The sequence below is a fragment of the Pleuronectes platessa genome, chromosome 10 (genome assembly GCF_947347685.1).
Source record: "Pleuronectes platessa chromosome 10, fPlePla1.1, whole genome shotgun sequence".
NCBI classification, from domain to species: Eukaryota; Metazoa; Chordata; class Actinopteri; order Pleuronectiformes; family Pleuronectidae; genus Pleuronectes; species Pleuronectes platessa.
In genome coordinates this window covers 20378163-20399943 of record NC_070635.1, presented here as the reverse complement: position 1 = coordinate 20399943, position 21781 = coordinate 20378163, and the positions used below count along the sequence as shown (strand labels likewise).

The 21781-nt window shown below is 40.7% G+C and overlaps 1 protein-coding gene across 1 annotated transcript in view; it reads right to left on the bottom strand.

The window, feature by feature from the left end:
• The window catches only part of adgrb1a (adhesion G protein-coupled receptor B1a), a 105986-nt gene that overhangs the window by 61747 nt on the left and 22458 nt on the right, over window positions 1–21781 (bottom strand). Inside the window, exons 2-12 of the mRNA XM_053432781.1 lie at window positions 12778–12936; window positions 11944–12048; window positions 9156–9323; window positions 8546–8710; window positions 7933–8097; window positions 7329–7493; window positions 7109–7210; window positions 6870–6976; window positions 5707–5901; window positions 5321–5389; window positions 3198–3306 (exon numbers count right to left, since the gene is read on the bottom strand). Of these exons, the coding sequence (XP_053288756.1) occupies window positions 3198–3306; window positions 5321–5389; window positions 5707–5901; window positions 6870–6976; window positions 7109–7210; window positions 7329–7493; window positions 7933–8097; window positions 8546–8710; window positions 9156–9323; window positions 11944–12048; window positions 12778–12936 (1509 nt within the window). The remainder of the gene's footprint in view (window positions 1–3197; window positions 3307–5320; window positions 5390–5706; window positions 5902–6869; window positions 6977–7108; window positions 7211–7328; window positions 7494–7932; window positions 8098–8545; window positions 8711–9155; window positions 9324–11943; window positions 12049–12777; window positions 12937–21781) is intronic.

Sequence of the window (21781 nt, the reverse complement as noted above, 5' to 3'; positions counted from 1 at the left end):
AATTTAGTTGCACATATTCTACTTACATGTAGCACTTTGTAGTTTGGCTTTTTGAAGCTAATGTACTTCTTGATGTTCTGGGTTTGATAATTCCAGAGTAAATGCACTTATTCTAATTGACTTTTGATCAAAGAGTCAGCTAAATAATATGTAATGTAATGTTATGTGGTCTCTATGGTCCTTTATATGAACTCATATGCAAGACAAATTTTTTAACAAAAGCAGTGCAGCATACTTTTATCTAAAATGTGTACCTCGTATAACGTCAGCATGCTCAAATTAACCTACTAGGAGCTGCAAAGATGAGCTGCTGGGCCCCTATTAACCTCGAGCAGTAGTGGGACTAAACAGGGATATGCAGACTATGTGTGCAAAAGGGAAATAATAAAGGTCGGAAAACTCTTTAACACAGGACCTCAAAGTCAGGCAATGACGCAGAACTCTTCTTGTAAGCCTCACTGTTGACTTTGTGCTTCGAGAGCCCATACACCCTTTCTAACTGTGCTGTACCTCCAGGATCAGTGCAGGCTTAATCATGTTGTCTGTTCATATTATGAGTAGTTTTATATAAGTACTATTGCCTCTTATTTATAAGATATGGGAATAATAATGGATCTGTCTTTCTTTGTTTCTTTCTGTCCAGAAAGAGAAAGAGTTCCGTTCGGGTGATTTCCCACCTCCTTTATAACTTGAGTATTTGATGAGTTTGGAGGAAGAAACTCCGATCAGACTATATGTTGGCAGATGGATGAGCGCTTCTGTGCGTGGCTCTGCTTATGTTTGAGGTGTGGGAGGAGCGAGGAGGTCAGATACGCCAGAGGAGGTACGCTGTTGATGTGGGCGGCTATTTGGCACCAGACAGCGAGGTGGCAGCGCTATAAACAGGACCTCTCAGCTGGCCTCAATTCCCACATATTCTCTCTTGACTCAACTCAAACTCTGCCTTGTTTTTTATCTGGAGGTCATAGACGGCAGCAGAGGCGCTGTGATGACTACAATACATTGGTTTCCCCTGTTTGAGGAAAAACACAGCATTTACAGTTCCTAGGCAGTGGAGGGAGGCAGTAAGTTGTTGTGAATGTGGATTTAGAATCCCAAGAGACACATCTAAAGACCTGCTGCCCTGGAGGAGGAAAATATTCAGCATGGGTTGTTCTGTTTATGTTAATACAAGGGAACAGAAACAGGATGCAGCAGAGAGAGAGATTCTGATTCAATATATTATCATTCAAATTGTCGATAGAGAGGATTTTCAAATTCCCCCCAAAATTAAAACATGTCCCATAAGAGTTGATCAAGGTCATGAGTTCAAACTCCCATGGTTTACTAGGCTGGGCTTGCTGGTGTAACAATTATTAGTGATACTGAATTTTAGGGTATGGTCACATTAGCTATATAATTAAAAAGATCTACTGTATTTCATATGTGGTGAGCCCGAAAAAGGCAGGGAAATATAAGTAAGTACTTTATTTATTTAATTTATCTGTATTTGTTCACGTTGTTTATTAACAAATATCTCTAGGTGGGTATTGTCCTCTGTGCATAAATAAATTGAATTCTCCTAAATGCACAATTACAAATGACTGTAGATGGATGTGCTCTCATTGTTCGATAGCAGATGCAAACGTTAACGCTGTCGATTCGATAATATGACACACGAACAACTGCAGATGAATAATTCTTCCTGCACAGACTGACTCCAAAACGAAACAATAACAATGTGCAGGTATTTGTGTGTAGGTCTCATAAATCATGTGGAAATCCATTTAAAAAGTCTTGAAGCCTGCTCCTCCTTTCCTGCAGGTCACTTTGAAGTCGGCATTTTGCATTTTGGGTTGATTACAGATATTAATGTTTGATGGTTTAATGAGAGTTTTATGAGAGAGTTATGGTATTCGCACATCATGTAAATGTACCATATTACCTGTCTTTACATTTGTATTTTTTTTCTTTGATTTCCAAAAACTTTATGAAGATCAATAGTACTGGCTATTTAGATGTTACACAAAATTTATAATAGCACTGTGTGGTTAATGCGTGTTGCTGTAAACTGTTTTCCATGGCCTCATGTAGCAGCAGATGGTCAATTGGTTATTGAAGTGTTGTATCAATGTTTTCCTGCTTCCTGTCTTGCGCCTGCTGATTTTGTTGCTGCTGTTGTCAACACTCTGCCGTCCCGCAGAACGTTTGGATTTCTTAATTTGTCGCTCCATTGGTTTTAGAACATCTTGTCACAGGACTGCACTGTTATAAATTATCTAACTGACTCACACTGACACTTTCACAGGCACGTTCAGTAACGTGCAGTGTCCGTATAAATAAAGTATTTAAATCCAAAGGTCTGATAACCAGATGAGAAATTTGATGAGTGTCCTAGATTCTTCTTGCATATCTTGTGCTCACGGTACTTTCCTTTTAACTGAACGATATATTTTAAACAGTAAAAATTCAACGTAAATGAAACAACACATAAAACAAAACTTTTTAAACTTGACATGAAAATAAATACATTAATCTTAATGTTTCAGTTTGTGAGGATAGTTGTAGAAATGTCCTCCTGTTTCCATCAGTTAACTTGGTTTGGAGTTTTACAGATGTGTGTTAACCAGGCAGGGGGTGATGCACGCTATTGACTCAGTTCTAGGGCAGCGTAGGATTAGATGCACACTGGGGACTGAAGTTCATGATATCTCCACATCTTCTGCCTCGACTCTGACTCTTCTCTAAATAAAATTAGCCTTTGGGCAAGATCTTATTCATATTCCATGTTCATGCATTAAACAAATATCTGATATTCATCGTAGCCTGTGACTACTTCATGTGGGTTTTATCATTTATTTTAATCTTATCCTTATAGTTAAAGTAAAGAGAAGCTTCTTCTAAATCGAGTTAGCAGCGCTGAAGTTTTAGAAAGTATTGTTGCCTACTCACATACACACCAATACTGATATACCTTTTGAAAACATCAGGACATAAGACTCTCTAAATGTAGCAACACTCTCTGTAGCTAAAAGTGAAACTCAAGGCACATAAAATGTCTGTTTAACTATTAGCTCTCGTGGCCCCTCCCTCTCTCTCCTATATTACTATTGTAGTTCAATCTACAGAGACAGAAAAGCTGAGATGACAGGGATTTTTTTTTTCTTCTGATGAGCAGAGATAGCCTTGGAGAAGTCTTGGATGGAGATCAGACTGACCTAGGTTATCAGTGACTTCATACATGTCTTGAAAGTCTTTCATCCTCAGGCCGATAACGTCCACAAAGTCCTCGACCAGACGGAACAGCTCTTTGACGTTCGGTCCCAGCTGAGAAAACAGAGAAACATGAAAGTAGACCGAAAGAGAGGGATTACGGATTTGGTGAAGATTGTGAACAGCTGTGCAAACAAAAGAAAGTTTGTGGCACATATTGTCGCACTTCTCCTCAATAGTTTAATTCTTCCACTTCTCATAATGCACATTTCGATGCGATGCACTCTACATGTTCGTGGTCTCATTTGTTTTAAATGGGGATAATATGTTCTCTGGAAACCAACTATGTCAAGTCTGGGGTACTTTCTCCAATAGGACAGGATTGTTCAACTACAAGGAGAACTTTTATTTATTATTCCATTGATTCATTCTGTTCTCTTTAGTGACAGATGCCTTTTTTCAGAGAATATGCAATTTTTCCATCCGCCTTGGCAATTAGTTTTAATCGCTGTTTTTGTATGTAGCTATTGTCTGTCTATCAGCATGATAACTTAAACAAAATTAACAAATCAATTTCCATTAAATTTTGTGGAAGGGTGAGTCATGACGACACAAAAGATCCCTCTCAATTTTGGAGCAGATCTGGAAAAATGTGCTGATTGGAAAATAATTTCTTTCACTTTTTTAAACACTTCAAAATAAGTAAGTGTAAGTGTTTGCAGAGGTTTATCCTCACTTTCTCTATAAAAAGAAATCACAAAAAGCATTACTCACCAAAGTAAACAGTAAACACTATGCTTAGTAGTAATCTAGTAATAATACGGTTATACTTTACTAAAGCAGTTCTGGAAACACTGCTTTCCAAGTAGAGTATAGGTGTTGAAGACTGTGTGTTCAAACTAAAACATTATGTTAAGTTCCTCTTTAAAGATTTATAAGACTTATGTTGTAGATCACCGACGCTATTGTTCAACCATCCAGTCTCCAACCTCGCACACTTTCTTCAGATACCAAAACCATCACAGTGAATGCCTGCTTCTGATTTCCTCATCATTTCTTTATTATTATGATTTCTTTGTCATTACTAGTATTATCATTATTGTTGTTCTTTACATTTATTGTCACCATATAATTACATTTTAACTCAAACATTATTCTCTATTTGATCAGGTAACACTTTACCCTAATAGCCATTAAGGAAGCCTAGTACCTCAAGGACCCCGTGTCTTTTCATTGTGGCTGTATTAAACACAATTGAATTTAGTAAAGTTTGAAATATAAGCCCAATATGAGCTAAGGCAGATGTAAACATCTTAGGACTAAGTTGATAAATAGACTGTGAAACTTTTTTTTTTCTAAAATAAATATCTCTCTCAAACTTAACTTTAAAAGCAGATATGGTGTCCATCGTGATAAATCCCCTCACCCAACCTTCAAGTGACTTCAAGTTGCTATTGATTTTACCATAGAGTAATAAAGGGACACCTCTGGCGGCTCACAAAGCTGCTACATACACATTCCATGAAACAACATATTGTAGGCACACTGAAAATAACAATCGGTGCTGTCAAGTCTGCTTTGAAACAGAAATTACCATTTTTTTGTCATTAATAATTAAGTAAAAATAAACTATAATAATAAAATAAGTGTTTATTGGCCTGAAGATGCATTGGCACTGAGGTACCACATTATATGTGTATAAATAACCGCTAATCCTTTCATGGTGGGGGAACAAAATGTCACACTTCTTATTTTATATAAGTCTGATGAGACCAGGGTGGTTTATTTAAAGTCATTGCGATGCCTGCTCGCTGACACTCCTGAGAAAAGGACGAGCGGCTGGATGGATGGTTGGAAGTGCAGCAGATGGGTGAGTAGGTGTTTGCGCTGACTTGGTAACTCATTAGCTCTCGCTATTTCTGTACTTCAGCAGCTCTCTTTCCCATCTACCTCTGTCAGTCTGCAAAGACACAGGTGGGCTGGTTGTCCACCTGCGTCTTTGTCCCAGTACATGACTCACTGAGCTTCAGGCTTGTTATTATTGTTTGTATTATTATTATTATTATGCACTGACCGAAGATGTGATTACAGTTGTGGCTGGTTTAAGAAAAGACGGCGTGACACTTACCAGTTGTGCCTCCTCCCATCTCTCCCTGTTCTCTTCTATCAACAGATTGCTGACAGACTGCACAAAGTTCTGAAAGAAGAGTCACACAATGTCACATTAGCATCTTTGAATTCTAATGTTTTTTACAGGATAAAGCTGGTTATAGTATGCATTTTTACTTGTGAAATGAAAAGTACCACAGCATCAATAAATGAATCAAACTAATACGTTTCCTGTGTATCCCACGCTTCATATATCCTATCGTTCTTGTTTTGTATGAGCTCTGTTGCTATCGAAAAACAATGAAAATCTCATAAGTGAGTCACACTGTTGCACTGGGTGACATGCATGGGCAGATAACACCCTCAAACAGCACTGCAGTAAATCCAGAGAGTATATCCACTCACCCTCATATCTACACTGCTGGGGCTGTAGTACGCCCTCCTGAAGATCTCCGTCATATTCTTCAGCACATCCACGATGGCCAGCAGATCACCGCTGTAACTGGTCCCATCACTGGACGTCACTCTCAGCTTGGTCATCACATCAGAAACTCCATCTCCCACAAGGCCGCGTTGCGCTTTGGACAAATGCTCCCGTGTCTAAGAGAGAAGTGGAAAGGAAGTAGCTTCTCTTAACTTAACACATCTCTGTTAATGGTTACAGCTTGGGGTACAAAGTGTTGTTTCAACAAATCATAATTCCCAATACCATAATGGAAATATGTTAATATTGATTTTTGGATTGGTTGCAATATGTCAAATGGTTTAGAATGCTTTGTTTTTCCAGTATTTGAAAGTGAAATGTAAAGCTCAAACCGAGTAAATAAACTTAAATGTTACAAAGTAAAGCTAAACGGCCCATTGTTAAAAAAATATATATTTTACATACTAAAATGATTTCTGAGATTAAGATCTTGAACAAAAGCAAGATAATGGTATTTCTCTTGTTGTTTGCAAACATTGGAAGAACAGAACTAGACTGTAGCTTCACATAACTCCAGAATCAGAGCCTCATAGAGCTGAGCTGATGAACCAGACAGAAGGTGAAAACAAAGCAAAATGTTAGATAACTTTAAATTAAGCAAGATGATTCATGGTTATATGAATTTAAACAGTTTCAGAACTACCAATACTGAATGTCAGTTGTATGCCTCTGCAAACCAGCACAGTTTCCGTCTACATACTTTACCTTGACCTTAACTTTGACCGCTAAAATCAAATCAGTTTGTCTTTGAGTCCAAGTGACAACTGGTCAAAATGTGATGAAATTCCCACAAGACAGTCTTGAGATATCAAAGTCCAGAGGCCAAACGTATGTTTTGTGAGGAAACGTTGACCTTTGACCACCAAAATCTAACCAATTAATCCTTGAGTCCAAGTGAATGAGTCTGCCAAATTTGAGGAAATTCCATTAAGCTTGTCTTGAGATATTGCGTTCACAACAACGGGACAGACAAGCCGAAAAAACTAAATGTCTCCGGCCACAGGCTGTAGTCCTCCTTGAGACTGTGCTGCAATTAACATAACAAAAAACATCAAGCATTGAACCAGTTTAATTATATCCTCACCAGAGTTTGAATGCTGCGATAGTCATTGGAGATGCACTTCATATAGGTGGGATTCTCCCAGTAGGCGACGCCCTCTTCATCCAGGCTGCAGCGGCGTAGGATTAGCCCTGCATAGGGACACATGCAATAAGAGTTCTATATTAGCTAAATGTTTTTTCTAAACCGACTACGAAAAGTACCGGTGGACATCTGAGTCATGTGCATGGTATATGTATAAATGTATACACTGGTGAGCTCACCCATGGCATTAGGAGGACAGCGTACTGCCGCTGTGTCCCCAGCTGGAGTCATCTTCCATATGACGTTGGAGAAGTTGTCCTCGCCACATATTTCATGAGGTTCTGTTCACAGAGGAAACACACATGATATTAGTTTCAACTCTTACATAAGAAAACTGTGCTTCCAGTAAGGAATGATGTAATTTTGCAGAAAAAGCAAGCACTTTCTCTATGAACTCACCCGGACATCTCTTTTCATTGCAGAGCCGGACCTCCTCTTGTTCTCCAGGACAAGTCTGCCCCTCAAAAAAGGGCCCATAACAAATCCTGTTTCTCTGCTGGCTCCCCCCTCCACAGGTTTTAGAACAGCCCGACCACAAAGACCATGGCTGCCACTTGCCATCCACTGTCATAATGAATGCAGCAATTACTCCATTAAGGACAGTGAAACACACACACACACACACCAGTCCTACAGACCATACCAGTATTTTAGTTGTATTCTCTTTGATAGAAAATATTTATACAAAAACACAATATATGGCAAGATGTTTACTTAACACTGTTGCCGATCACTTTTTAAAAAATATTATACCGTTTTGATTACAAAAAAGAAATTAATAATATAAATGCGGAATAAGCTTTACAATAATGTATATACTTAAACTTGTTCATGCTGCTATACCCGCATTGTTTACCTGTCTTGATGCTCTATGGCTTATAAATCTTAATCTAGTTTGTTTTGTGTTTGTATCCCTGTATCAGCTTGTTTTTATGCTTTTAATAATTGATTAGACCATGGTAAATATTTCTGATATACATGTAGCTCTGGCCCTTTGTCATACCCGGACACTCCCCAAGGAAGCAGTCGACAGTCTCCAGCCACTCTCCTCTGCACTCCGAGCCTCCGAACGAAGGGCCGTTACATTCCCTGGTTCTCTGCGTGGTCCCATTTGAACAGGAGGCGGAGCAGGAGCTCCAGTTGGACCACTCATTCCACAATCCATCCACTGAGGAAACCCAGGGTCCCCACGAGCGAACAGGGAGAAAAGAAAAGTTATTGTTCTTTTCGGATGCATCAAGTCTGTCTGCATTTCTTGTGTTTTTGTAATACTGAGAGAAAAATCGTTCACTGCAATATGTCCATAGCTGAGATATTATGTGAATTACCCACTACATTGTTGAGACAATCCTTAAATTAAATTAGATTACATTAAACTGTAAGTGTTCAGTTCAAACATACTAGATAAAAGCAAGTTAAAGGCAAAGGTGTCTATGGCTTTGTGGTTCATGATCCTGAAATACACCACTGAAAAGTACTGATTCCACAAAAAAAGAAAATGCTTGTTAGTGTACAGACACTAAGGCAGAAACTTCAGATAGTCTGGTAAAGTCTTCAATCCTTTTGTTTGAAACTAAAGTGAGTCCCCCTTACGATTAGGCTACTGTGTTCCTTACCTGGACAGACAGCTATGTTGCAGAATTTGGTCTGCTTCTCTGGGCCGTCACAGGGATTTCCCCCGAACTGAGGGGGCGCACAGCTCCGTGTTCGAGACCTGTACCCTCGGCCACAGGTTGACGAACATAAACTCCAGGGTGACCACTCGTCCCAAGCACCGTTCACTGCAATCAGAGCAGCTAGGGTATAATTTAAAGACAGATAAACACAGGCAACCTTAACACATAAACTTCTCTGAAACACTGAACTGTATCCACAATTAGCAGTTACTCTGTTGGTTTTTACTGCCTTCATCTATACGGATCCATTGTCCTGGATCTGTATCCGTATAGTACTATTGATTCTAAGTTGAGGAGTCTCCCTTCCTGTCTGGATGAAGAAGAGCCTGAAACGCCATTATATCTCTTATGATACTGGGAATCAGTCTAGACTGCAGGCAAGCAAATTCCTTCCTGTAAGGTGAGGGTAGAAAATAATCCCAAGGGTCAAAAGTTTGCCAAGTGCCTGAGGAAAGGAGTCATGTGGGTCTTGTATGGGTGAGGCAGGGTCCAGGAATGGGCTGGGCAAGTGCAGGATGGTGGCACTGGAAGGGGGATGAGGGGGGCTTACCTGGACACACAGCAGAGTTGTTGCAAGGTCTCTGCTCTCGCAGTGGCCCACTACACTGGGTGCTGTAAGAGGAGTACACGCAGAAACGAGTGCGACTCTGCCAGCCCTCCCCACAAGTGGCAGAACACACACTCCACGCTGACCACTCATCACCTGAAGCTGAGTCTACTGAGGAGGAAGGGGTGGGGGAAGGATTGGTGGACAGGGAAAGAAAGAGGAGGAGGAAAAGGGAAGGAGAGGGCCATAACTAATTATCATGCAGGACGCAGCCTCTGTGGGCAAAAGAGGAAGGGTGTGATAAAGGGTAGATTTTAGCTGTGCCACATTTTAGGGGCCGCCTCCTTGAGAGACTGAACAGGTGCTTAACACCGTCCGATTCCAAAGCATCTCCCAAATGTGGCTGATAAATTGAGGCTTCTTTTGCAGACACAATGTGGTCATTGATGGCCCTAAGGATTCCAAACCATTGCACTTTGGTCAGTCCAAAAGACAATGACAGGAACTTGCAAGAAGGCCTAAATCCTCTGCAGACCATTTCTTTTTTTAGAAAGGAGACAGGTCCAACTATCTGACGTTCTGTCCAATGTCACACACTGTGTCCTTCAGAGAAGACGTACCCTAAAATGGACCCCAGCTTCTGTTCTACATCTATGGGGCTCTGCTGTCATATCCTCTGCATTGACTTCCAGGGGAATTCAATGCCACTGGCATAGGATATGTCAGTCATCGTTTTAAAGGGTCATGACTCCTAAGTCAGTTGACCTATAAGGGAACAAAGGTAGTCAGAAGAATAAGGGAGAAAACTAAACAAGGTGTGAGAAATCAATTAGCAAATTAAAGTAATACTTCACCCAAATATAATGTCGTATCAAACGTTCATCCCCTGTAAGCTTTATAAGTTTGTTCTTCTTTTAAGGGCCATTGGCTGGACTCAATTTAGATTCATATCAGTTATAACTTTTTCCAAAAGAGAAACATTCATCACACACATCAGTAACTACTGCAACAGGATCCTCTTCTCCTCGGTCGATCCATGTTTACATATGACAAAATACTGACTAGTGTCAACCTTATTAACAATAACTATGAAGATATAAGTCCGTCAACGACTCTTTTCCCCTAGCCTAAGATGAGACAATGATAACACATCATAAAACATTAACTGAGATTATATTATTTTACAATATTGTTGAATAAAAAACAGAGGATTAAAATATAATCTCCAGATTTTTATTTGCATATTCTTAATGTCTCTTTTTGAATGGCTCTGCTGCATCTTATGTATAGATAAATATATAGATATCACTGTGAACTTTAACTGGATACGCTTTTTCTTCTTGTGAACTGAAAAGCACTACACTTCTGTTACGCAAAGTAAAACTTAAATAAAAAGGTTTTGACTTAAGAAAGAAAAGAACGTGACGGCAACAAAGCAGGTTGACATGTGGACCCACTTCGAATACAACACTAGAGAGAAAAAGTGAGTATAATGGTTGGCAGTAAAGCTACGACGCTACCGAATCACTGGGGAGTAAACCAAACCAGAAGAAACAGCTTGAGCCTCAAAGAAACTGAGGTAACCTCACATTAAGATATCATTACCACTAAAGGCAGTAGTGTAACATCTGTTAGCATCACACTGGGACACTGCAACAATGTTTGCAGATGAAGGTTTATCCTCTCTTAGAGTTAGTTATTCACATAACATTATCTTTCTAGCACATTCCTCACAAAACTGGACTAAAAAATGTTGGATTCTTTGCCGTTATTGCAAGAGTTAGGTTGTCATTTTTTCTAGTCCAAAGTTGAATGGTTATTCTTGGTCTGGACTGACACAGTGTTTTTATTCACATGACCAATCAAATGATGAAAACAATGTAAAACTGTTATCATTAAATATACTGGAAACCATCTTTTTTGCAGCAGCTGACAAAATGAATACTGGCATGAATCCGAGCTGATCACAGCCTTTGTCAAGAAATACACAACGATTTCACAGCCACCCTTGAGAGTAAATATTCAACTTTTTGGGGAATGAGCTTATTCACTTTTTTTCCAAGAGTAAAGAGAAGATCCATACCTATCCTCTGTTTGTGTATTTATGGAGCTGGAGCGAGGCAGTGAATAGACCAGCTAGCTCACATATTGACACAACTTCATGGCCTACACCACTCGGCCGTAGTGACTTGCTGGAGCTTTGCAAGGTTGCTATGTTTGTTATCTTCGGACACCAAGCAACCCAGCACAGAAGACTCAACTTATTTTATTAGATACCAGGAATTCTCTTTACCTGAATGTATTTATTATTGTTAAGTTAGGCTAAACACATCTTGCCAATGCTTCCATAATTACCACACAGACATGAGACTGGTATCGAACTCTTGGAAACATCAAAGTAGTGAATAAACACTCTGCCAATTTGTTGAACAGTTTCTTTTGAGCTTACGAGGGGTTGAGCGCTTTCTACTCTTGATTCTGGGGGGAGTATCAGTTTAACAGAGAGGGAGGACTCCGTTTCATATCGTGTTTTACACACAGGGCACAGTGTCCTGTTATGACCTCACATAAAATACAACTTCACTATGTTCAGTCAGGGTCCATGTTGGAATTAGTCCATTTCGGACGAGGCACTACATTGGGAGATTTTGATAGATGTGTATGTGACAAATGTGTAGAACTCTCTAGTTTTTGGTTGTTATTTTGTATGTATGTCCTGCACAAGTGTTGTGGTCACCCAAGCTGTTGATGTGACTGATGCATGGGATCCCTCTGCGTCCTGTTGTCTTACCTGTCTGAGGGCTCTGCGGTCCACTGCGGGGCTTGTCTAGGTCATCACGCTTGCGGCTGTCCACGGAGCGGAGCGATTGGCTGCGAGAGGGATGGCGACCTTTGCCTAAATGGGGTGAGGCAAGGCCGGGGTGGGGTTGGGGGTGGGGGTGGGGGGGGGGTTGGGGGTCGAGTTAGCAACCAAAGCTCCTTAATTAATGGCTTATATTTGGGACACAACCGTGACGTGATTGGTCACCCAAAACAGCATCAGCCAAACTTGGGACTTCTGTGGTGCTGTCGGTGTCGATGTGCGATGTGTTATTTGATGTTTCTGCAGTTGTGCTGCTGATGTTTATTTTGACCAACCGAAAAAAACTCATCCAAAGATTGTCTGCGGTTTTGAGCTATTCGTGGAACAGAAATGTAAAAAAGCAGTTGTTTACAAACATAAAAAGCCTTATCCTGTCTACAGTCTCTTCAGGTTAGTGCTCCGATGTTATTTTCTAGTGTCCCTTTAGCCATTTGTGGGTGTAATGATTTTGACATACTGTGCATGCCTGGTCTTGAAAACAGCTGACCATGTCATTGTTATTTCTCATCAATCAAAGTCCCCTTTCCAACATGCACTCCTTAAGTCAGAACACTGACTTACAGAAGATGGTTTCACGAGTAAATGAACACGATGCCACAAAGGAAAAGTTGAAAAAGATTGCTGTAAACACACACTTTTGAAAAGACCACACAGTCATATTGAACGACAAAGGGGAACAAGGGCACACACCAACAGAAATGGATGTATAGTACACACAAATGCACAAAACCCCCACACACACCCACAGAGTGAGCAGCTCACCGGTGCAGGATTGCGAGTTGCACGGCCGGCCCTCCTCCACCACACCCTCACACAGGTATGACTCCTCCGGGGGTGACTGGCAGGTCCTGGTCCGGGTTTGAATCCCACCACCGCACTCGCTGCTGCACTGCGCCCACACACTCCACACACTCCAGCCACCTATGGACACACATAGTAGTGATCATTTATAAAACACTGCTTAATTATCCATCGCTCAACAGAGTGCTGAGTTGTGGATCAAAGAGTCTCAGCAGGTCAGTCCAAGAAATCAGGCAAAAGACTCACAGTGGCAAATTTTAAGTTCCTTTTACATCAACTAAGAAAATATATTTTCCAAATGTGATGCCATGTATTTTTGAGATCATATGATGAACCCAAAACACCACCATTTTTCACTTGGAAGCTCATGACGACATACAAGAATAAGGAAGCCAGGAAATGCGCAATAACATGGCATGTGTAGTTGTCTTCATGAATGACAAAAGCCACACGTGGAGAATGCACATGGTGAATATCCATACTACTGTACAGACCTGTGTGTAAAAGAATGCAAAGGTGAATATTCTCGGATGTAGTGTAAAGCAGGTAAATTCAGTGTAAACCCCACAACACTCCTGCACTGGATAATAGGCTGGGGGTATCTAACAGAGAGAGAGAGAGAGAGAGAGGATGCGAGGGGAGATTTGTCCTTTAAAACAGGTGTGATGAATGCCACTGTCACAGTGAAATTCCCTGTTTGACCATTCTGATTTAATGCGCTCCATTAAGATGTGTGCTGATATGGAGGAGGAGCGGGCAAAGAGCCGCTGAATGGCTCTTTCTCTCGGCATCCTGCACGCTCATGAATGTTTAATGGCACAGACAGATGCCTTTCAGCCCCCACAGGCAACGACAAATATGTATTAATCTGCATGAATAGAACATGAAGTTGGCCAACATCCAGACACACACGTTGTTAATTACTCCCAAATCAATTTCCTCTGGGGTGAGGGCCCAGATGAGGGAGGCCGCTGACAAGAGGAGTTCACTTCAACTTACCAATCCACTAAGCACAGTGTGTGTACGGCCTCTCTGTCGAGTGTTAACTACGACCTTTTGTTGCCTGACCCTTTTTCTCCTTTATTACTTTTCCAGTTTTAATCTAATGAGGTTGATCTTGTGGCCGACAGCAAAAAGGGCGATGGCACATTGACTCTGATTCTGTTGGAGATTTCCTCCTGTTAATAGGCAGATTTTACTCTCCACAGTGTTTGCTCATTGTGGGAACCTTATGGTCTCAGGTCCTTAGTATGTAAAATGCTTTGAGACATGTAGATTGGGGTTTTGTCCAGCAGACAGAGCGTATTAATTCTGCTGCAGAGATCATGCTTTAGTTTACAGCACATCAACACCAGCATTGGCCCTTATCACCACAAATTATCCTGACACCGCCCTTTGTGTCTTCTACTTGTATGGCATTACTTTTTCATCTGGAGATATTTCCTCTCAGTTAATTCATTTTTTCATCTGTCGTGTGTTAGAAGCATCCTCAAAATCCCCCTCTACCATCCACTTTCTGCCGGCTTTTTACTAATGGACGGGGCGTAGAAAGTCTGGAGGCTGTTGTGATCACACATACAGCCCCTCCATTCTGTCTGAAAGCAGCTTTACTGTTATAAACATAACAAACACAAATTGTCACTCATAATGTCCTACAATATCAATACTATATAAATCACTCTCGATGTTTATCAGAATGCTGATAAAGAAAGACTCATCTGTCAGTCATTCATGCTGTGTTATATACAAGATATTTGATAAAAATGCAGACGGCAGGTGATCACAGGAAGAAGATCTACAATCTACCATCTACCCACTGTGACCCATTCTAACACCAGTGCAGACAGGAAATTAAAAGACAAAATAACAGGGTCAGACCGTGTCCTTGTTTGTGGAATACGTAAGGTCAACAGTGTTCAGGGCGGGAATTAGTTTTGCTGCTTGAAAAGGTCGTTGCACTGTCCCTCTATCTGGTTTTGCATTAATGTTTATTTATCCTATCCTTGCTAATTGTTAAGTTTGCACTGTCATAGATGACAAAACAATGACAAGACTATAATCTATTGGATGTCAGAAAACCGATCTGAGGAGTGACTGGGACGGGTTTAGTGAATTTAAACGTTGAATTTGAAAATGTCCCAGTGGAACTGTTAAAGGACAGTGACATACTCCTCAGCTGTCAATCAAACAAGCCATTTTCCTTTTGAGTGAAAAGAGCTATCGTGCATTCATCGTCATGTCACTTTGTATTGTGCGATGTTGTCCAAGCATAAATGGTTTGGTTGTGTCCAACGTGGGGGAAGAAGCAGTGGTTGCTCATGTTAATAAATCGTTATGATGCTTTGTATCATGTATCATGACTCTAGTTAGGAAATTAGCCACAATGGTGACTGATATATGTATCGATTCATTCCCACATACACAGTCCTGCTGCCTGACATACACAGACTAGTCCCCAGTATAGGGATGGCTGTGGCTCCTCTAACCATAAGGTCTGAGGTCCAATCCCAGTCTCTCCCATTCCTCAAGCCGAAGTGTCATTCACCAGATCGCCCTTTGACATCTGTTTGTGTGAGTTATTGACTGACTGTGTGAAAGTGTGTGTGAATGGGTGAATACTGTAAAGCACAAGACTACTAAAGCGCTTGATATAAATAAAGACAATGTTACAAATGAAATGCATTTCCACCTGTTGGATTAAGGTTGGCAGAAAGAGGGCAGCTGATCTGGAAAAGTACTAACTGCTATTTGAAAAGAAAGAGAAAACATCTATAGGCCTATAAATATATATCACATACAAATATTTGAATCAAAAGTGTAACTTAAGATTCGAAGATGGCTTATACTTTAACTAAACTTTGATTTAATTAGCTCGTAGGAGCAATTATTTCCCTCACCACTTGTCCCTTGTATGTTTATCTTACACATCACACCACATTCTTTTCTACATGTCATCTTTACTTTAAGTGACGCTTACTATTGGGACATAGCATCATTAGTCCTAGTCTGTGCTACAGTTCACATCTGAGCACATGAGTGGATTGAAGTCAACACACAGTCATAAGTTAGTTTCACATATATATGTCATGTTTATACAGTTTATGGTTTGAACATGTGCTCTTAGAAATGTAAATGAGCTTGTGAAGGAGTCCACCAATGTGGATCTCTTTGTGTTGAGATCATTGAGGAGGTCAAACAGCTTTGTTATGGTTCTGGCTGTAGCAGTGAAGACGTGAATTAAACCATACCAATAAAGAGTTGGATTGTTTCCTTAATATATGTTTCTTTTGAGTTTGACGTGTTAGTGAGAGCTCTGTGAATAAAATATTCACCCCTGAGAAATCAATATGTCTGCTGAGTGCCCACCCACCATTTTCCTGACCTTCAAGCCGTGCGATTTTACAGGCAGTCATTCCAATGTGAACCTGAACGCATCTCTCTGTGCAGAGACCCTGTTTTGGGGACTGAAGTGAACCTGAGCCAGCAGAATAACCTTCAGCCACGACTCTGAATCATTCAGGGTTTATTGTGAACAAATATGCTTTATGAATACAGAGGGAGATTAACTGCGGTTTGGAGCAAAGGGCAGAAGCGCCTGTCAAATGAAGGCTTCGGCGAGGCAAAAAAGAAACTGTGGGGGAGGGTCCATTTAAAGATAAGATTCATTATTCTAAAGGGAAAATAAAAGAAGAGATGATAGGACTGAACTTTTTGTTCCTCCTTTCCTGCCCAATCATCAGACTCAGGCAGGAGGAAAAAAATGGGAGGTGTGTGCCACAGTGTTGTCTTTCTGTCTCTCCCATAATGACATTTCATTATGTTCTCAATAATTCAGAGGGGGGGCTTTTGTCAGAGCACCCCTGGTAGCAGGCAGGAGCTGCTGCAGAGTTACCTCAGTAATCCTTAAACTCATCCTCTCTCCTTCACCTCCCAAAATCCCCTTTTCACACTGACCTTCAGTCTTCTCCAAAACACACACACACACACACAGTCCCCTTCAATTACTCTGTGCACTTAGCAACCCATTCTATGCATGCATGTGAATTATACAATTTTCCGCGTGTGTGTGTCTATAATGAACTTCCTGAAAGTCACCTTTGCCTCCTATTTGGAGCAGTGGGATGAGTGGATGGGAATCTCCGATTACAACTCCACTCTCACTCTCTGCCATCCCCCTCAGCCCACACATCTAAACCACACACACACGCGTGCAAACCACACAGTTATGGATAGGGTTACTGCAGAATTATTGATTGTGTGTGTGTGTGTGTGTGTGTGTGTGTGTGTGTGTGTGTGTGTGTGTGTGTGTGTGTGTGTGTGTGTGTGTGTGTGTGTGTGTGTGTGTGTGTGTGTGTGTGTGTGTGTGTGTGTGTGTGTGTGTGTGTGTGTGTGTGTGTGTGTGTGTGTGTAATAGGGAGAGGGTCGGTGAAATGAAGTACTATTGTGTGGAAAAACTGCAACAAGCAGGCGGCTGAGGGGCGGCATAGCGGAGGGTTGGGGTGTGGGGGGATACATGTAAAGAAAGACAGAAACAAGGGAAGACAGAAACATGAATCCTCATGGAAACATGAAATACAGGCAGAAAACTGGGTGATTGGTTCACACAAAGCTGCATGTGGCTGAAGGAAGGATAAGGCGAGTGCTGACACCCAGAGGACAGAAGCAGTCAACTGCATGGTGGAGATAACAGGCGGTGAAAGGAGGAGGAAAGTAGGGGGGAGGACAGAGGGAGATGAAGGGAGACAGGAACAGAAAGAGGGAAAAAAAATGTTGGGTCAGATAAGAAGAGAGGGGGAAATGAAAAGAGGGGGAAAAAAACATAAAGGCTTGTGCCAAAGTGAAGCGACGATAGAATTGCACATCAATGAAAATGCTCACATATTCTTCATGAAAGAGAGAATTACATTTGGTTTTATATTTTTTATTTCTTTTCATTTCCAATTGTCTAAGATAATACGCACTGTGGGGTATTTCTTTGAATGTGCTGAATGCTCTGTTAAAAAGACTGAACATGTTTCATGTGACTCGCAGTAGTAAGAAACCCACGGCCAATTTACTTAGTATACCTAATTATATATGTGTGTGTGTGTGAATAACAGTTTTACTTTTACTTTTACAGTGGGATATTTTCTTTTCCCACAATAAAAAACGACAACATTTTTTTTTTAAAATACATTTGAAAAGACGGCACATCACCACAGCTGCATCCCATCGATCAATCTCTTCCGGTAGCGGGAAGCTTAACCTGTGGGTGAACTCACCACGGAACACTCAGCACCCACTCAGCTCCCCTGCCAGGCCATCTCTGACATTAAGCAAAAGCATTTACCAACATTAACCTTCCATCAGTCCGTCTCTTTGGTGTACCCTCTGTTCCCCACAGAGATTCAATTTGACCTAACCCTGTTCCTTAAAGCAGGACCAATTATTCTTAATTAAAGATGCCAAATTTCCAATCAGAGAAATGTATAATAATAGAGTAAATAATAAGCCTCATCCTGGTGGGTTTATTTTATGTATTTTATTCTTTAGTCTTTGTCAACAAATCCTGTGAAAGACACCAGAACCTTCCAACATTATGTGTGGTTCTACTAACAAGGTTCATATTGTACACATACAGTGGAAACTGCAGACAGTGATCAAGTTTGTCCCGACCAAATTGATTAATATAAGCGCTTGATTACTTTAATCATATTGCGTAGCTTCTGTATGATGGTCCCTGAACTAAAGGGAAAGGTTACAGTGATTTTTATGATAAGGGTCTCTTCCCCCCCCCGCGGGGTCTCTCAGACACAGAGAAAGACACACCATCTTCCCTGACCCGCGCCAGTTAAAACGTCAATGTGTTTGAAATGACGCCACAATATCGACACTGATCACCACACTGTGATAAATACCTTTCTTCAATTAGTCAAAACTTTCTACATAGCTGCACACATTCATTCATTCAGCTTGACACACAGACACACACAAACACTGTCATCAGACCCATGTGTAAACTCAGACTGGGGAAAAACAACTGAATTTGTAAACCTAGTCAATATATGGAGAGCCGGAGGAAATGGCGGGGTGCGCTTGGTTTGGCTTTATTCAGTTGGCAGTGCACAGCGCGAATTATGGAGACACAGAGAGGAGCAGCAAAGTACTAACAGAGCTGGAAAAACATTGTTCTAGTCCAAACATGTATGAAAACAAATAAACACTGTAATTGGAGTTTTGATCACTATGACCAAATTATTTAAAAAGAATTTCAATGGCAACCATTCTGTCGCAAACTTTTTGATCCATATAAAAAACGGTTGATCACTATATCTGTGATCATTATATTACATTGCATTGCATTACATCTAGCTGATGCGAATGCGACTTACAATAAGTGCATTCAACAGTAAGGATACAAAACCAGAACAACAAGAATCAAGAAAGTACAGTTTTCTTCAAGAAAGCTCTATCATCACTATATCTGGTTTCCGCTGTATAAAGTTTCATTTCCCAAAAGGCTCAGTAATTTCCCACATCAGTAGATCGGTAGCTCTTTGGACGAACTGCGAAAGACAAAGAGCACATTGATTGGGGACTACTTTCACCAGCGAATCAGAACCCACATGCTGCTCAAGTCAGTATTTCTAGCAGTGAGACAGTGTCAAAATAGAATCAAAATGTTCCCAAAGGTTCCTGAAACCTTAATTGTTGAAATCCTCTGTAAGCACGTAGCCGTCAATCAATAAATAAAGTTGTCCAAAAAAAAAGAAAAAAAGGCTGGTGACTTCAGCGCTTGATGGACTGTAATGAATACGATTGAAGGATAAGATTGGCCGGCGTACCTGTCAGTAACTAACTGACTTGCCTGCCCGCGCTCTCACTGCACATGACCACACTCTTCTTAAGCCGGTGAAACATGAACAGCTGAAGCAGAGACGATAGTCAGAAGTAAGCAAGCGGGTCACTTAAAAGTCGCCTTCTCGCATTCGTCAGTCAGTGCACGTTGATCTGTTTTGGGGGCGGAGCTTTGTAGAGCGGGCCAATGGGAGGGGGCGGGACGTATCCGTTCCAACCAATTTAAGGTGCTAAATTCTATGGAGGTTTCTGTTGGTCATTTATCATGTTTACTGTTTTTGCTGTTGTGCTTGAATTCTCATACTTGATGTAATTAGCTTGTTAATGGGCTTGCTTGAAAACATGACCGAAGCAACACAAAACCCTCAATAAAACCCATTTCCTTGGCTCACATCAAACCCTACTCTGTGTTACATCTTTTTTCTCCTCCTCCTTCTCCACACTGAGTGGAAAATCATAGCAAACTCCACCTGTAGTTCCTCCGCTCTTTTAGTCTTGAAAGGGAGAAAGAGCTGGTTGTGAAACAGCATTTAGAGCATCACAAGACTCAATCTCTCCGTTGAAAGCTGTAATTCTTTCAGGCAAGTTGAGGCTGCCTTCACTGCAGCTTTTACACAATGTCTTCCCACTGTACAGGAATCATTTCTCTGATCAGAGATATCTGAGCTATAACACAACACAGTGTAATTCAGAAGAAACATTGGCTATTATTTCCATTGTTGATCAGTCTGTTCATTATTTTGTTAATGAATTGTCTGCATTGTGCATTATTGCAAATCAGTAAAAATCTGAAATATCCTGATCATATAAAATCTTTGTATAGCCACCTAAATGTCCAAATCTATTGAGATATTCAATTTGCTGTCAGAAAAAAGGATAAGATACAGTCTCACACTAGGGAAGTTGGCACCATGAAATGTTTTGTTGAATTGACTTGACCATTGATCTAAAGATCAATTAAATAGTTGATTAATCGACTCAGCGTTGCTGCTTTAGACAAAATATAAAGTTCTGCTGCCATTTCTAAACTAAACAGTATTTGTTTACATGCAGTGTGGAATAATCTATAAATCATTCAGAGAACAGATGCAAAGGCTACCAATGTACACCTGCATCACCTCGAAGGATTTAAAGAGATTAACATGCATATACAAACATTACGTCCAATCAGCCCAGTGAATGTACTGGTCGAGGTTCTTTCTCTGTGCCCAATGTACCGGAAATAAAGCCCGGCTAAATAAATAATTATATCGTCAAAGAAGAAGGCCAGTGCTAAAAAAATAGTCAATGCTTGATTTTTCCTTGTGGATGATATGTTTTCGACATTTTTGCACATATTTACCAAGGATGATGATGGGGTATATGACCCTTGAATAGTCAGCCACTACATCACTAGAAATGTGAAGGTTCTTGTATCAAATGACTAAAATCACCAGGCTGCTTTATGGCCTTAGGACTATGCTTTTACACTTTATTTATGTTGGATTTAAGTTGGATATTTATGGTTTAAATAGTTGAGTGTGATGGTTTGATGTGTAAAAAACGAAAAATCCTATATTATCTCTGTGCGTGAGAAATAAATAACTAGAATAGCACTCAGTAGAATGTGGACCTCTACCAGGGCCCAGCAGTCCCTTTGAATCCAATCAAGCTGAAACAAATTACACACGGTCATAGATATTAGTCCCCTGTATGTGCCTGATATTTCTCGTCTAAATCCATGAACATAATTTGTTTTTAAATACCAATATCAATATCTACTATTAATAATAAAGAAATTGATAAAATATTTAAGGAAGTGAAAAAAAATGGATCCGCACCAAAATTAAATTGGTTCTTTCCCGACTCATACCACATCCTTCAACATGTCAGACCCAAAACGTCAATCGAACTGCTAATCTCCCATACACCAGCCCATCCTTGAATCGACGCAACGCTGTGCCATCTTTTTAACCCCATCAGACATGGAGCGAAAACCATTACCCCCCCTCTCCTCCCACAGCAGCGCCATCTCTGAAACTCCCTGCCCAAACCTATTGTCTATAAATACATATCATGTGGGCAGCTCCTTGGTTTCAGGTGCAGGTCATCCAACTAGACATTTCAATTCCGAAGATGGATGCCCCAT